The sequence below is a fragment of the Schistocerca gregaria genome, chromosome 6 (genome assembly GCF_023897955.1).
Source record: "Schistocerca gregaria isolate iqSchGreg1 chromosome 6, iqSchGreg1.2, whole genome shotgun sequence".
NCBI classification, from domain to species: Eukaryota; Metazoa; Arthropoda; class Insecta; order Orthoptera; family Acrididae; genus Schistocerca; species Schistocerca gregaria.
In genome coordinates this window covers 564,099,542-564,113,352 of record NC_064925.1, presented here as the reverse complement: position 1 = coordinate 564,113,352, position 13,811 = coordinate 564,099,542, and the positions used below count along the sequence as shown (strand labels likewise).

The window sequence follows — 13,811 nt, the reverse complement described above, 5'->3', positions numbered from 1 at the left end:
TGCAAGCTGGAGTGGACGTTTCTAGTGTCAACAATTGAAGAACCTATTCTCAGAATTGATTTCCTCAAGCACTATCAGTTGTCACTAGATTTTGTGCAAAGTACTGTGTTTTACCCACCCCTTAACAAACCTATTCCTTTCGCTCCGCCGAGTGACAGTTTGGCTAACACCAAACATGTGTGCGGTGCTAAGAAGTGTGTAAACCTATTCTTGGAGCTGCAATCTTGGACTGTTTGTCTAGTCCACTGGCTAGTGGAGTGCGCCAAGTCTTCGAAGTTGCGGATGGAACGTACGGAAATGCTGCTACATCTCCGCAACATACACCACGAGTTGGCCTCCACACTACGATGCCTCGCGGCACTACAAGCAGACAACTCGTCCGCTACAGACAAGGTCAGTCCGTGCCAATCTGATGTTCCCTTGCCCGCGCACATTAACGACAATGTTGTGAATTCTGTAAACTGTGTCAGCACCCCCTTTTGTAATGATAGTGTATGCCCGAGTGCTCATGCTCCTTGCATTCCGAATGGACAATTAACTTTCCAAGCTCGTGGCAATGAACTACGGCCGTCTGATGTTCGGCCACGCCCACTCATGCCTACAGCACTCTTAGCGGCATGTCCTGCTACCAAGAACGAGTGTACCAACCTCGCCCATGTTAACACGAGTGCGGCCTTTACGCGGCCTACGAGTGGTTGGCACACCGGTACTTCTGTGCCCTCAGCGCCACAGCTTTGCCCCTCCGCCACTGCCTGCTCCGCTTCACGGACATGTAACTGTCGTTCCGCGCCACGTATTGCGGTAGTCACTAATGGCACAGTTCATCGGTTACGTCTAACCGATGGGCCGCCCATATCGCAACGCCCACGCCGCCTCAAGCCGGAATTTATGAAAATTGCAAAAGAACAATTGGATGATCTATTACAAAAGGGAATAATTGAACCTTCTTCCAGTTGCTGGGCTAGTCCTATCCTGTTTGACCAAAAGAAAGACGGTACTTGGCGTATGGTCGGAGACTATAGGTGTATAAATGCCCGCACCATCATTGATAAATATCTGGTCCCACACATTGCAGACTTCAATCATGCGCTCGCAGGTGCAAAGTACTTCTCTGTTTTGGACTGTAAGCATGCATTTCATCAGATTCCCATGGCTCCGAAGGATATTGAAAAGACTGCCATAACCACCCCCTTCGGGCTGTACCAATACAAATTTATGCCATTTGGATTAAAAAATGCCCCCCCAAACGTGGCATTGCTTCATCAATCAAACTTTATCCCATCTAGACTTTTGTTTCATATACATGGACGACACATTGGTTTTTGCTTCTACTTTGGAACAGAGCTAGGAGCGTGTTCAAGCCGTGACATATTTTAGCAGCCGCTGGTATTGAACTGAACATTAAAAAGACTCAATTGCACCAGTCATCAATCACATTCCTAAGTTATGTTGTGTCATCGGATGGTCTGACACCACCGCAGGACAAGATCAAGCCTGTTCTCGAGATGCTATGCCCTCATACCTATAGGGAATTACGCAGGTTCATCGGAACAGTTAATTATTACCGAAGACATTTGCCAGCTGCTTCTGCGGTGCAGGCTCCTCTCACAGATGCTATCGCTGGCCCACAAACTTCTGGCACCCGCCAGGTCCCATGGACACCAGATATGGACAAGGCATTTAACAAACTCAAACAGCTGTTGGCCTCCGCTGTCACTATTGCTCACCCACGTGTGGACGCGACACTGTTTACCACTACTGATGCCAGTGACAATGCTATCGGCGCAGTACTGAGTCAGACATACAACGATGTTACAACCCCCTGCAGTTTTTCTCAAAAAAACTAAACAACGCGCAGAAGAAATACTCAGCATTCAAGAGAGAATTGCTTGCAGTTTACGAGGCCATAAGGCACTTCAGAACTGATGTTGAGGGACGAGATTTCTTTGTGCTCACTGATCACAAGCCGTTGGTTCCTGCCATAAAAAATCCTGCGGCTGATCCGCCCCCACGATGCTTTCGTCACATCGATTACATCTTACAATTTACAAATGACATTCGCTACATCCGAGGAGCGGACAATGTGGTTGCTGATTTTCTCTCGCGTGTTGGTGCTGTCACAACCTTAATTGACATAATGGACCTACCTCGGTTGCAATTGGCAGACCCCGATACCATGCAGTTAATTTCGGACCTCAGCTCCTCTCTCCAATCGGTATGCTCTACTTTCCCTGGCATATCTGACTTAGTGTGGTGTGATGAATTGAGTGGTACGTTGCGGCCATTCATTCCTAAGCCCCTTCAACGCCAGGTCTTTGACAAACTACACACATTAGCACACCCCGGTGTCAAAGCTTCCACCCATCTGGTAGCTGAACGGTTTGTCTGGAGAGACATGCGCTGCGACTGTCAGTCTTGGGCAAGGGCATGCATGTTGTGTCAACAGAACAAAGTTCCCAGGCACACTTCCCCACCCCTTGGCTGCTTTCACAACTGCCAGGCCGGTTTCCCCATGTTCGTGTTGACCTCGTAGGCCCTTTGCCCCCCTCCAAGGGTTTCCGTTACTTGTTTACAGCTATTGACAGGATGACTCTGTGGGCTGAGGCTGTGCCTATTCCGAACATTACCTCTGAGACAGTAAGTCGAGCATTCTTAGATTCGTGGATCTCTAGATTTGGCTCACCTGTTTACCTCACCACTGACCAGGGGCGACAATTCGAGTCTTCAGTTTTCTCTGACTTGTGTAAAATGTGTGGTATTGTCAAAATTCATACTTCTGCATACCACCCCCAAAGCAATGGGCTTGTTGAGCGATGGCATTGCACCTTACAGTCTGCCCTGCGTTGCCATGACTCACAATGGACAGAGGCACTGCCCTTCGTGCTTCTTGGCCTTCGTGCGACTTTCAAGGAAGACGTCAAGGGCTCCGTAGCCAAGTTTGTGTATGGCCAACCTCTGGTTTTGCCTGGAGAATTAGTCACTCCCACCTCACTTCCATGGCCCTCTGAACTCCCTTCACTTCTCGAGCGGGTGCACTTGCACTGCAGCAAAATTCAGCCACCACCTCCGGCTGCTCATACCCACCACGAACGCTAGACTCTTGTGAGTACGTGTTTCTCAGAGACGACTCAATCAAAGCCCCGCTTCAGTCGCCCTACACAGGTCCTTACAAGGTAGTCAGACGCTCTGAGAATAAATGGATCTCCTCATCAAAGACTCTGTAACCACGGTCTCACTCAACTGATTGAAACCAACTTTCATTGAGCCTCAGGTGAACCTCCCTGATTCTGCCCCTATTTCTCCCACTCCTGCTTCGAGCGGCCATCCATCTTCCCATACCATGCATTCTGGTATTGATTCTCCACAGTGTGCTTCTCTGCCGAGCACTGTTCCTTCTCCTCGTTCACCTAATTCAAGTGGCCAATCTTTTCAGGGCTTCACTCCTCACAGTCCTCGCAGTCGAACTGCCAACCACTCGGATTCTACCATAGCGTTACCATCTTTCTGTGACAGCTCTTTGTCACGCCGTTCAGTCCACGCTGGCTCCTCGTTGCCTTTGGTCACGCTCCCTCGTCTGTCAGCTGATCGCCCGAGCTTGTCTTCTGCGCAGTCCAGTGCACCTGCTGCCCCCCACTTAGCAGATGCTTCTCCCTGCCACGGCTTTCCCACACCTCCCTGCCTCCCTACCATTGCTCGTACAGGTGCCACCCAAGAATTCAAAACACATGTACACCCTGATGACATACATAAATTATCGGTTGTCATAGATGGAGATACGGTGTGTGTGGTACTCCCATGTGACAATGTTGAGGGAGGAAGGGCAGAATCTCGTGTGGTGCGCCGCTTTAAATTGAGCAGAAGTGCTGCGTGTGGCAATTTGCGTGCCTTTGTTAGGCCTTCTGGCAAGGTGATTCTCCGCCTGCCGGCTGACGAAGTGCTACACCTCCACTCCAGGACGAGACGTCGTCTTCAGCCGCCGGCGTCGCTTGCTGACTTCGCCGTTGACGTACCGGGTTTCACCCCCGGTCTCCTACCAGTCGATCGCTTCCGCCTGACACAGAAGAACTGTATGTTACCTTCCTAACTTCTCACCCCCCCCAACCCCCCCCCCCCCCATTCACAGGAATGTACTCCATACTCTGCAAGGGGGGGGTGGGGGGTGGGAGGGGGGGCCTATGTGGCGTAGAGCGCCATAAATATCGACATTCGTTCAGTGCGTAAGTGTGCTATCTTTGAGGAGATGGCTTTGGGGCAGGATGTTGGATGCTAACGTGGCAGTTGGCCTCAGGACTTGTTTCTGTGTAGAAGCTAAGTGTGAATAAATTGGTATTTGAGAGAATTCTAGTTGTTTACCTACAACTATTTGATATTCCCTCAGCCTCATTCCAGAATGCACTTACTTTCACAGGATTTGTTTTGCATTGATGTTACTGAATAATATCATAAATTAATATTCAAATACTACATAAGGTTAGTTAATTTCTGTATTTTCATTAGTTTACTTATAATACTATAACCACTTCTTTTTCTTACTCTTCTTCTTCTTCTTCTTCTTCTTCTTCTTCTTCTTCTTGTTCTTATTCTTTAACTCCTTTACTTGCCCATAATAACTTTCACTATCTTGGACAAATACAATCTTGTCTTAGAATTTGGATTCTCTGTGTGGAGAGCATTTTCTAATTACAGTATGACTATTTAAAGTGTTATAGATTAATTGATGGAAATATGGAACTTAACTGACTATATCTAGTAACCAAGTATTTATTTATGACATTGTTCAGTAACATCAATACAACAAAAATGTGTTAAACTGATGTTTTTAGGTTTCTGTCAAAAAAGTTAAAAATTCTTTTTGTTATTCTTTTCTTGTCTAGCCTGTTTAGATGCTCGTACAATACAGCTCTTCTCCTCTGTCTAATATTTGTTCTATTCATTCATAAACTTATTTATTACTTCTTAATTTCCATTTTCAATTCCCATGTTCTGGCATTAATTTCCCTGACTATTTTCCATTCTTTGTTTTCTGTTTCACCTAATTGTTTGGCTGTATTTACTGAAAGAAAGTTTGAAGCATAAAGGCATTCTGGTCTAATGACAGTGTTACATGGCAGAGTTTTGCATTTATGGATAAAGATTTATTATACAAGTTTTTGTTAATTGAAAACCCATTTCAGCTTCCTTGCTCTCACTATGTTAGCACTTTAGCCAAAGTATTTTTTGTATTATTTCAAATATATATTTAAATTTTGTAGCCTTTTTTATTCTTCCATAATCAGTTTCCATGTATTTTGGTGTCTCCTTCACATCAGTCATATACACTACATTTTCAAAAGATACAGTTTACCCACAGTGTGCCTATGCAGCATGTTTGTCTACCATGTTTCAACACATTTCTGTAATTTTCATGTAGGTTTTATTGTTAAGCACTTTCAGGTATGCCAGTGGGCTTGTTATCCTCTAACAATTGATGCAGTGTTAGATTGACAGCCTCCACAGCAAAGCACAATGTAGATCGGGCTGTCTTGGCTGATGTGTCACAACTTTCGATTCCTTAAGGCAGGTATTACCTGTGCAACTGGATTCTTGGTTTCCTTTCAGAAAGGTTACATTACATGAGAATGAGATTTTCACCCTGCAGTGGAGTGTGCGCTGATATGGAACTTCCTGGCAGATTAAAACTGTGTGCTGGACTGAGACTCGAACTCGGGACCTTTGCCTTTCATGGGAAAGTGTTCTATCATCTGAGCTACCCAAGAATGACTCACGACCTGTTCTCACAGCTTCAATTCTGCCAGTATATTGTCTCCTACCTTCCAAACTTCACAGAAGCTCTTTGCAAACCTTGCAGAGCCAAAGGTCCCGAGTTCGAGTCTTGGTCTGGCACACAGTTTTAATCTGCCAGGAAGTTTCGTTACAGTACACGGCCATTGGCAGGAAGCCATCTAAATTTCACAAAGAATCCTTAATGTATATGAACAATTTAGGAGACAGACTGTGCAGACCTTTTGGATTGTTTGCAGTTGATGCTGTCATTTATCATCTAATAAAGTCCTCAGAAGATCAACATGAATTGGACAGTTGGATGGTGAAAAAAGTGCAATTTCACCCTAACAACAAAAAGTGTGAGGCCCACCACACCAGTAATTTAAAAAAAAATTTATTAAATTTGGTTTACATTATAAATCACAAATTTGAAGGTTGTCAGTTCCTCCCTTTGTGTATTTTATCAGGCTACACAATGAAAAATTATAGAATAACAACATAAACATAACCATTGCTCTCCGTACATCTCAGACATTTAACAGAATAATTTAATGTATGGAATAAGCAAACTGAGGCTCATTTAAACTTGTATGACTTCTTGTTTCTGTCTACAGGTTCAGTGGTTTCTCAGAAGATGGGCAGACACTAAGGCATATTGCTCCACTACGAAGATATATACTGCCTGATCACTTCCATCAACTCCTCAGCAGCCTCAAAGAGTATGAAATTTTTACTACATATTCATTCTTCAAAACTTTCTGTTTCTTGGAGTGGACAATAAACAGGGTGAATTCGCATGAGGCACAACACTCCTTTTATTTTGTAGGCATAACACCCCTTTTATTTTGTAAATGGTTGCAGACACTGAAATGAGGTATTTGGGGAAACAATAGTAAGTAAAGAGGTACATACTTTAGTAAGTGATAGAGTCTTAACTCTTGTATTGATCAAAATATTGATACAAGCATGATTTTTTTAAAATAGAATGACATACATAATTAATGGCATCTGAAAGTGCTTGAAAAGACATTTGTCTGACAGCATTTGTTTTACCTTTAAGAAGCATTGAGGCAGAAAGGTCACGCTTTTTTTTTCTTTTCAAGATTAAGAAACCTCATTCAGTAGTTTCTTTCACCATAAATAGGGCTGTTTGTCCTTATGAAGTATGAATGGCCAACATTTCCGTTTCAGCTTTGATGAGTAAACAGCAATGGGGAGGGTTTAAATGGACAACTGCTTGACATAACCATAGTTGTTTCCACTAAAACCTGGAACTGCACAAATATTTAAAATGGTTTCCCTGAGACCCATATGATGCCCCAGAAGCTAGCATAAGATATAGTTCCATACACAAAAATCGTAACTGACCCTGTATTTATGTCATACAGGAAATGAGGTTTTATCTGAGTAGTGTAGATCTGTCTTGGTGCATATAAAAATGGAGCCTGGCATCAGAACTTTGCTAATGATGAGATGCTGCAGTCCTGCCAGTGAGTGTGTGTAGGACTGGTGCAGCATCAGGAGGGGAAGGTGGGGAGGAAAGAAGCAGAGGAGGGGAAATGAATGTGCAGGTACACTGTGGTTTTCAGAAATTTTTCCTCAAATTAAGTCTTGATTTTTGGTACTAGTAGTCGAATGCTTTTTCTGGGTTGACAAATCTTATGAACATATCTTGATTTTCCTTCAGGTTTTGCTCCATTATGAAGATAACAAATTTTAATCATTCATAAATATATTAGGAAAATACTGATAGAATGTAAATAATTTAGGAGTAGAGGAGACCACTCACTGAATAGCAGATGCATTGAGTCATCAACAGGCACACACAAAAGAGAAAGAAAACTTGATAGCTTTCAGAATCAATCCTTTCTCCAGCAAGTGTACTGGTACACACACACACTGACAGTGTTAGCAGGATGCACAATGCCATTTCAGTTTGGCAGGTTGACTGGGTGAGTGGATTTGGGGGGGGGGGGGGGGGAGAGAGAGAGAGAGAGAGAGAGAGAGAGAGAGAGAGAGAGAGAGAGAGGAGGCAGGAAGGTGGGTTGGTGATGGGTAGGTGGTGGCCCCAAGAGAGGCAGCCAGTATATTAGGTAGGAATGCGGTGGAAAGGTGTGGGAGGTGTATGGGCTAATGGGCTAGGAATGTGATGCACAGGTGCCAAAACCAGTGGAGAGTGTCACATAATGGAGGTGATGTGGAGACGTAAACAGGTGGGGGAGGGGGGGGGCAGTGATATGACAGAACAAGTGGAATCTGTTGGGTAGAGAGTGTGGTGACAGTGGGTTAACAGATATTAATGCCAGGCTGGTTATGAGAGCAAAGGATGTGTTGCAAGGAAAACTCCCAGCTGTGTAATTCACAGATGCTTGTTGTGGAGAAAAGAATCTGGATACCAAACAGTATGTCTGCCTGTACAAGTCCTGTGGTACACTGGTATTCATGACTTGCTCTGCACATGAGGTGTGGCCATTATTTAAGTGATGGCAGTTGTGATGTTTTAACCCTAATTTGTGAAGATGGTCTGTGACTGAAACCAGTTGATACTTGGGTTTTAAATAACAGAGCATCTGATGGTCAAACATGTATTTTATACATTACTTCATGGCTGTTAATAGTCATCTTTCAAATTTATATTTTTTTATGTGTTTGTATTTCCTCTCATTTGCTTCATTGCTGAATTTTTATATTTTCTTCTTTTTACAGTTAAATACAATATTTTCCATGTTATCCTAGGATTTCTACTAGGCCTTTTTACCCATTTTATCCTCTGCTGTCTTCAGTATTTCTTCTCTTAAAGTTATCCATTTGTCTTCTACCATATTCCTTTCCCATTCTAGTTAGCTGCTATTGCTCCCTCTGAAACTCTCAACAACCTCTTGTTCTTTCAACTTATCCAGGTCTCATCTCCTGAATTTCCTACGTTTTTGCAATTTCTTAAGTTTTAAACTACAGCTTATAACCTATAAATTGTGGTCAGATTCCACATCTGCCCCTGGAAATGCCTTACAATTTAAAATCTTGTTCTAAAACCTCTGCCTTACCATTATATAATCAGTCTGAAGCCTTCTGGTGCCTCCAGGCCCCCTCCATATATACAGCCTGCTTTTATTATTCTTAAACCACATATTAGTGATGCTTCCACTTTCATTTCCTTCCCTCAGTCCATATACACCTACTGTGTTTCCTTCTCTTCCTCTTCCAACTATCGAATTTCAGTCCCCCATCACAATTAAATTTTTTGTCTCCTGTAACTATCTGGATAATTCGCTTTATATAATCACACAGTTCTTCAATCTCTTCATCATCTGTGGAGCTTGTGGGCATATAAACTTGTATTACTGTGATAGGTGTGGGTTTGTGACTGTCTTGGCTTCAATGATGTATTCATTATGCTGTCCATAGCATTTTACTCACATTCCAATTTTCTTATTCATTATTAAACCCACACCTGCATTACCACTATTTGATTTTGTAATTTATAACCCTGTATTCTCCTGACCAGAAGTCCTGTTTCTCCTGCCATCGAACTTCTATAATTCCCACTATATCTAGCTACAACCTATTCATTCCCCTTTCTAAATTTTCTAACCTACTTGCTCAAGTAAGGGATCTAACATTCCATACTCCAATTTGTAGAGCACCAGTTTTGTTTCTCCTGTTGATGAAATGCTCCTGAGTAGTTCCCACCCAGAAATTCAAATGAGGTATGATTTGACACCAGGATGTTTTACGCAAGAGGAATCTGTCATCATTCCACCATGCAGCAGACCTGCAGGCCCTCGGGAAAAATTACAGCTGTGGTGTGCCTTGCTTTAAGCCATTTGCACCATCAGCAGAGCAAACCTGTTTCGGTTGATGATACGAGGCCAGGTCAGTCAATCATCCAGACTCTTAACACTGCAACTACTGATAAGGCTGTTGCTCCTCTTCAGGAACCATATAGTTGTCTGGCTTCTCAACAGGTAGCCCTTCATCATGGTTGCACCTATAGTACATGTATCTGTATCACTGAGGCATGCAGCCCATCACCATCAATGGCAAAGCCCATGGTTCATGACAAGAATAGTATAAGAAGTTACATGCGATTGTAGGCAGGTTGTCTTCATAATCACCTTTCAACACTACCATGATCCAGCCTTCACCATTTTTAATACACATTTTTCTCGTTTTGCCAAGGAGTGTTGCAGGTTGTAGCTTTTAGGTTAGGGATATTTTGACTAATAACACAAAATCTTGAGACACAATATTTCAATATTTTATTTTCCTGCTTGAGTTCAATGTATTTTGGAGCTTCAATGGCTACATTAAAATTTTACATTAACTGTCTTTGTTTGTCATTTTCATTTGAACATGAAATAAGTGCCTTGTTTCTCAAAGAAAGTTAGCCTAGACTTAGTCAAAATTCATTCAAAAACTTTGCCAGAACCTTCAAAACTAGGGTGAAATGGTAATTCATACTCACCACTAAATTCTATAATTCCATTCATCACTTGCAAATATATTCAACACTAAAGCTAACTTGTTCCTTTACTTGGTTAAGAACCACTGTCTTCTTCTGTGTGGATGGTGATAATTTTAGTGACTGCTATTCACATCACGGAGAGGAACTCTTCTGTAGTTTATTAAAATTTTTCCTGTTTCCTTTCTTCTGAAACTGAACAGTTACAGCACTGTTGCAGTTTTGTGTCATTATCTTTACCCACAAGTATTCATTGAGTAATTTTACAAGTTATGTTTCTATTACTTTGCCTCCAAATTTAACCCTTCTTACTGAAATATGTCAGTTGCCTGGTCCTATCTTACCATTCATCCATGAGTGCCAATTGAGACTGTGAAAGATGTGCTATTATTCACAATACTCCCTATTACTTAAAACTCTGGAGGACTTTGTTACATCTTACATAATCTCTAAGGGATGATTTATGTAGGATACTCATCTCACAGCAATTACATATGCTATTTCAGACAGTCTGTAAGAAGAGTTTTGAAAGATTCAAAAGTGCTACCAAAATAAATTGTTTTTTCCATGCTTTGCCTATGCTAGAGGATGTTATGCAGCTATACAATTGTATGTAATGAAGTAAAAGGTATCAGATACATTACATAATGGTAAGACAGAGATTTAGGAACCAATTTTTAAATTGTAAGACATTTCCAGGGACAGATGTGGACTCTGATCACAATGTATTGGCTATGAACTGTAGATTAAAATTGAAGAAACTGCAAAAAGGTGGGAATTTAAGGAGATGGGACCTGGATAAACTGAAAGAACCAGAGGTTGTACAGAGTTTCAGGGAGAGCATACGGGGACAATTGACAGGAATGGGGGAAAGAAATACAGTAGAAGAAGAATGAGTAGCTCTGAGAGATGAAGTAGTGAAGGCAGCAGAGGACCTAGTAGGTAAAAAGACAAGGGCTAGTAGAAATCCTTGGGTAACAGAAGAAATACTGAATTTAATTGATGAAAGGAGAAAATATAAAAATGCAGTAAATAAAGCAGGCAAAAAGGAATACAAACGTCTCAAAAACGAGATCGACAGGAAGTGCAAAATGGCTAAGCAGAGATGGCTACAGGACAAATGTAAGGGTGTTTGGAGAAAAGAGAACCACGTGTATGAATATAAAGAGCTCAGATGGAAACCCAGTTCTAAGCAAAGAAGGGACAGCAGAAAGGTGCAGGGAGTATATAGAGGGCCTATACAAGGGCAATGTACTTGAGGACAATATTATGGAAATAGAAGAGTATGTAGATGAAGATAAAATGGGAGATACGATACTGCGTGAAGAGTTTGACAGAGCACTGAAAGACCTGAGTCGAAACAAGGTCCCAGGAGTAGACAACATTCCATTACAAATATTGGAACACATGAGGCAATACAGACCCTACGGCTTGGCTTAGAAGCTAGATTAAGGAAAGGCAAACCTATGTTTCTAGCATTTGTAGACTTAGAGAAAGCTTTTGACAATGTTGACTGGAATACTCTCTTTCAAATTCTGAAGGTGGTAGGGGTAAAATACGGGGAGTGAAAGGCTATTTAAAATTTGTACAGAAACCAGATGGCAGTTAATAAGAGATGAGGGGCACAAAAGGGAACCAGTGGCTGGGAAGAGAGTGAGACAGGGTTGTAGTCTCTCCCGGATGTTATTCAATCTGTATACTGAGCGAGCAGTAAAGAAAACAAAAGAAAAATTTTCAGTAGGTATTAAAATCCATGAAGAAGGAATAGAAACTTTGAAGTTCGCCGATGACATTGTAATTCTGTCAGAGACAGCAAAGGACTTGGAAGAGCAGTTGAACGGAATGGACAGTGTCATGAAAGGAGGGTATAAGATGAACACCAACAAAAGCAAAATGAGGATAATGGAATGTAGTCGAATTAAGTCGGGTGATGCTGAGGGAATTAGATTAGGAAATGTGACACTGAAAGTAGTAAAGGAGTTTTGCTATTTGGGGAGCAAAATAACTGATGATGGTCGAAGTAGAGAGGATATAAAATGTAGATTGGCAATGGCAAGGAAAGCGTTTCTGAAGAAGAGAAATTTGTTAACATCGAGTATTGATTTAAGTGTCAGGAAGTCGTTTCTGAAAGTATTTGTATGGAGTGTAGCCATGTATGGAAGTGAAACATGGACGATAACTAGTTAGGACAAAAATAGAATAGAAGCTTACGAAATGTGGTGCTACAGAAGAATGCTGAGGATTAGATGTGTAGATCATATAACTAATGAGGAGGTATTGAATCGGATTGGGGAGAAGAGAAGTTTGTGGCACAACTTAACTAGAAGAAGGGATCGGTTGGTAGGACATGTTCTGAGGCATCAAGGGATCACCAATTTAGTATTGGAGGGCAGCGTGGAGGGTAAAAATCATAGAGGGAGACCAAGAAATGAACACACTAAACAGATTCAGAAGGATGTAGGCTGCAGTAGGTACTGGGAGATGAAGAAGCTTGCACAGGATAGAGTAGCATGGAGAACTGCATCAAACCAGTCTCATGACTGAAGACCACAACAACAACAACAACAACAACTGCTTTGCATAGTTTGTTTTTAATACAATTGGTTTTTCAATTTGTACATCATCGTCTTCAGTTACTTACTCCCAGATACTATACTGTATGCATGACACATGATTCAGCTTATACAATGTGTATATGACAGAAGATTATAGGATTGAAATTTAATAGTGATTACAACACGTATGTTTCACATTCATACATACACAGTTCTTGTGAAGCCTATTACTTGGGCTCATAGTTAAAAATACAATTTGTCAGAATGAACACCTGAGGACGATGGTATCTTAGCCATGTTATTGAACTAACTGTGGGACTGGAGCAGTTACTTCATTATCATATATGTGCAATGTTACTGAAGGTTCTGTAGAATACTCTGTAAGAGATAAGTGCATGTAAAATTTCTTACCAGGGGGCTTGTTATGCATCCCTTCTGTACCATTCAAAACTTTACGGATAATGTTTTCTACGACCAATGCTAAGATATAGATGTGGCCTGTTCTGTCTGTGCACCAATTAAATAAATTAGTCACACCTTCAACATCCTTCCTCCGTTTAGGATTGTTATACTTACCAAATAGCATTTGTCATGAAGAAAAGTAGAACAGAAAGAAAGTGACATGAAGAGTATGAGCAGCTGAAATCAGCATCAAGCAGAAATCATCTGGGGAACAAAATATGTTGAACATTTCCTTTTTCAGAGTTACAATATTGTGATGTTTAAGAGAAGGAATTAAGTCCTGTTTCATTATATGTATGTATAAAGTGGGCATTTATGAAGCAAAAGATTTCATTGCAGATGGTTTACTATCCTATTTGGTGTATGTAGTGAGAGCTTAATATCAGTCATCACATGATGACCATTAAACAAATGGCAGTTCTGAGTAGTCAGTAATAATTAAGTTTATGTAGGAATGGCTGGCTAGAAGCAGAGTCTAAAACACAACATGGACATCACAAGTGTATAAAATCACTCCAGAGTAAATGCTTAAAGAGAGAATCTGTGCTACAGGCAATAGTCAAACACAC

The 13,811-nt window shown here is 41.6% G+C and overlaps 1 protein-coding gene across 4 annotated transcripts in view; it reads left to right on the top strand.

Moving 5' to 3' along the window:
• LOC126279018 (uncharacterized) overlaps positions 1 to 13,811 on the top strand; it is a 174,758-nt gene that overhangs the window by 141,378 nt on the left and 19,569 nt on the right. For all 4 annotated transcript variants that reach the window (XM_049979409.1, XM_049979410.1, XM_049979408.1 and 1 more), the window contains exon 13: positions 6,378 to 6,482. In XM_049979409.1, coding sequence (XP_049835366.1) covers positions 6,378 to 6,482 — 105 coding nt within the window. The remainder of the gene's footprint in view (positions 1 to 6,377; positions 6,483 to 13,811) is intronic.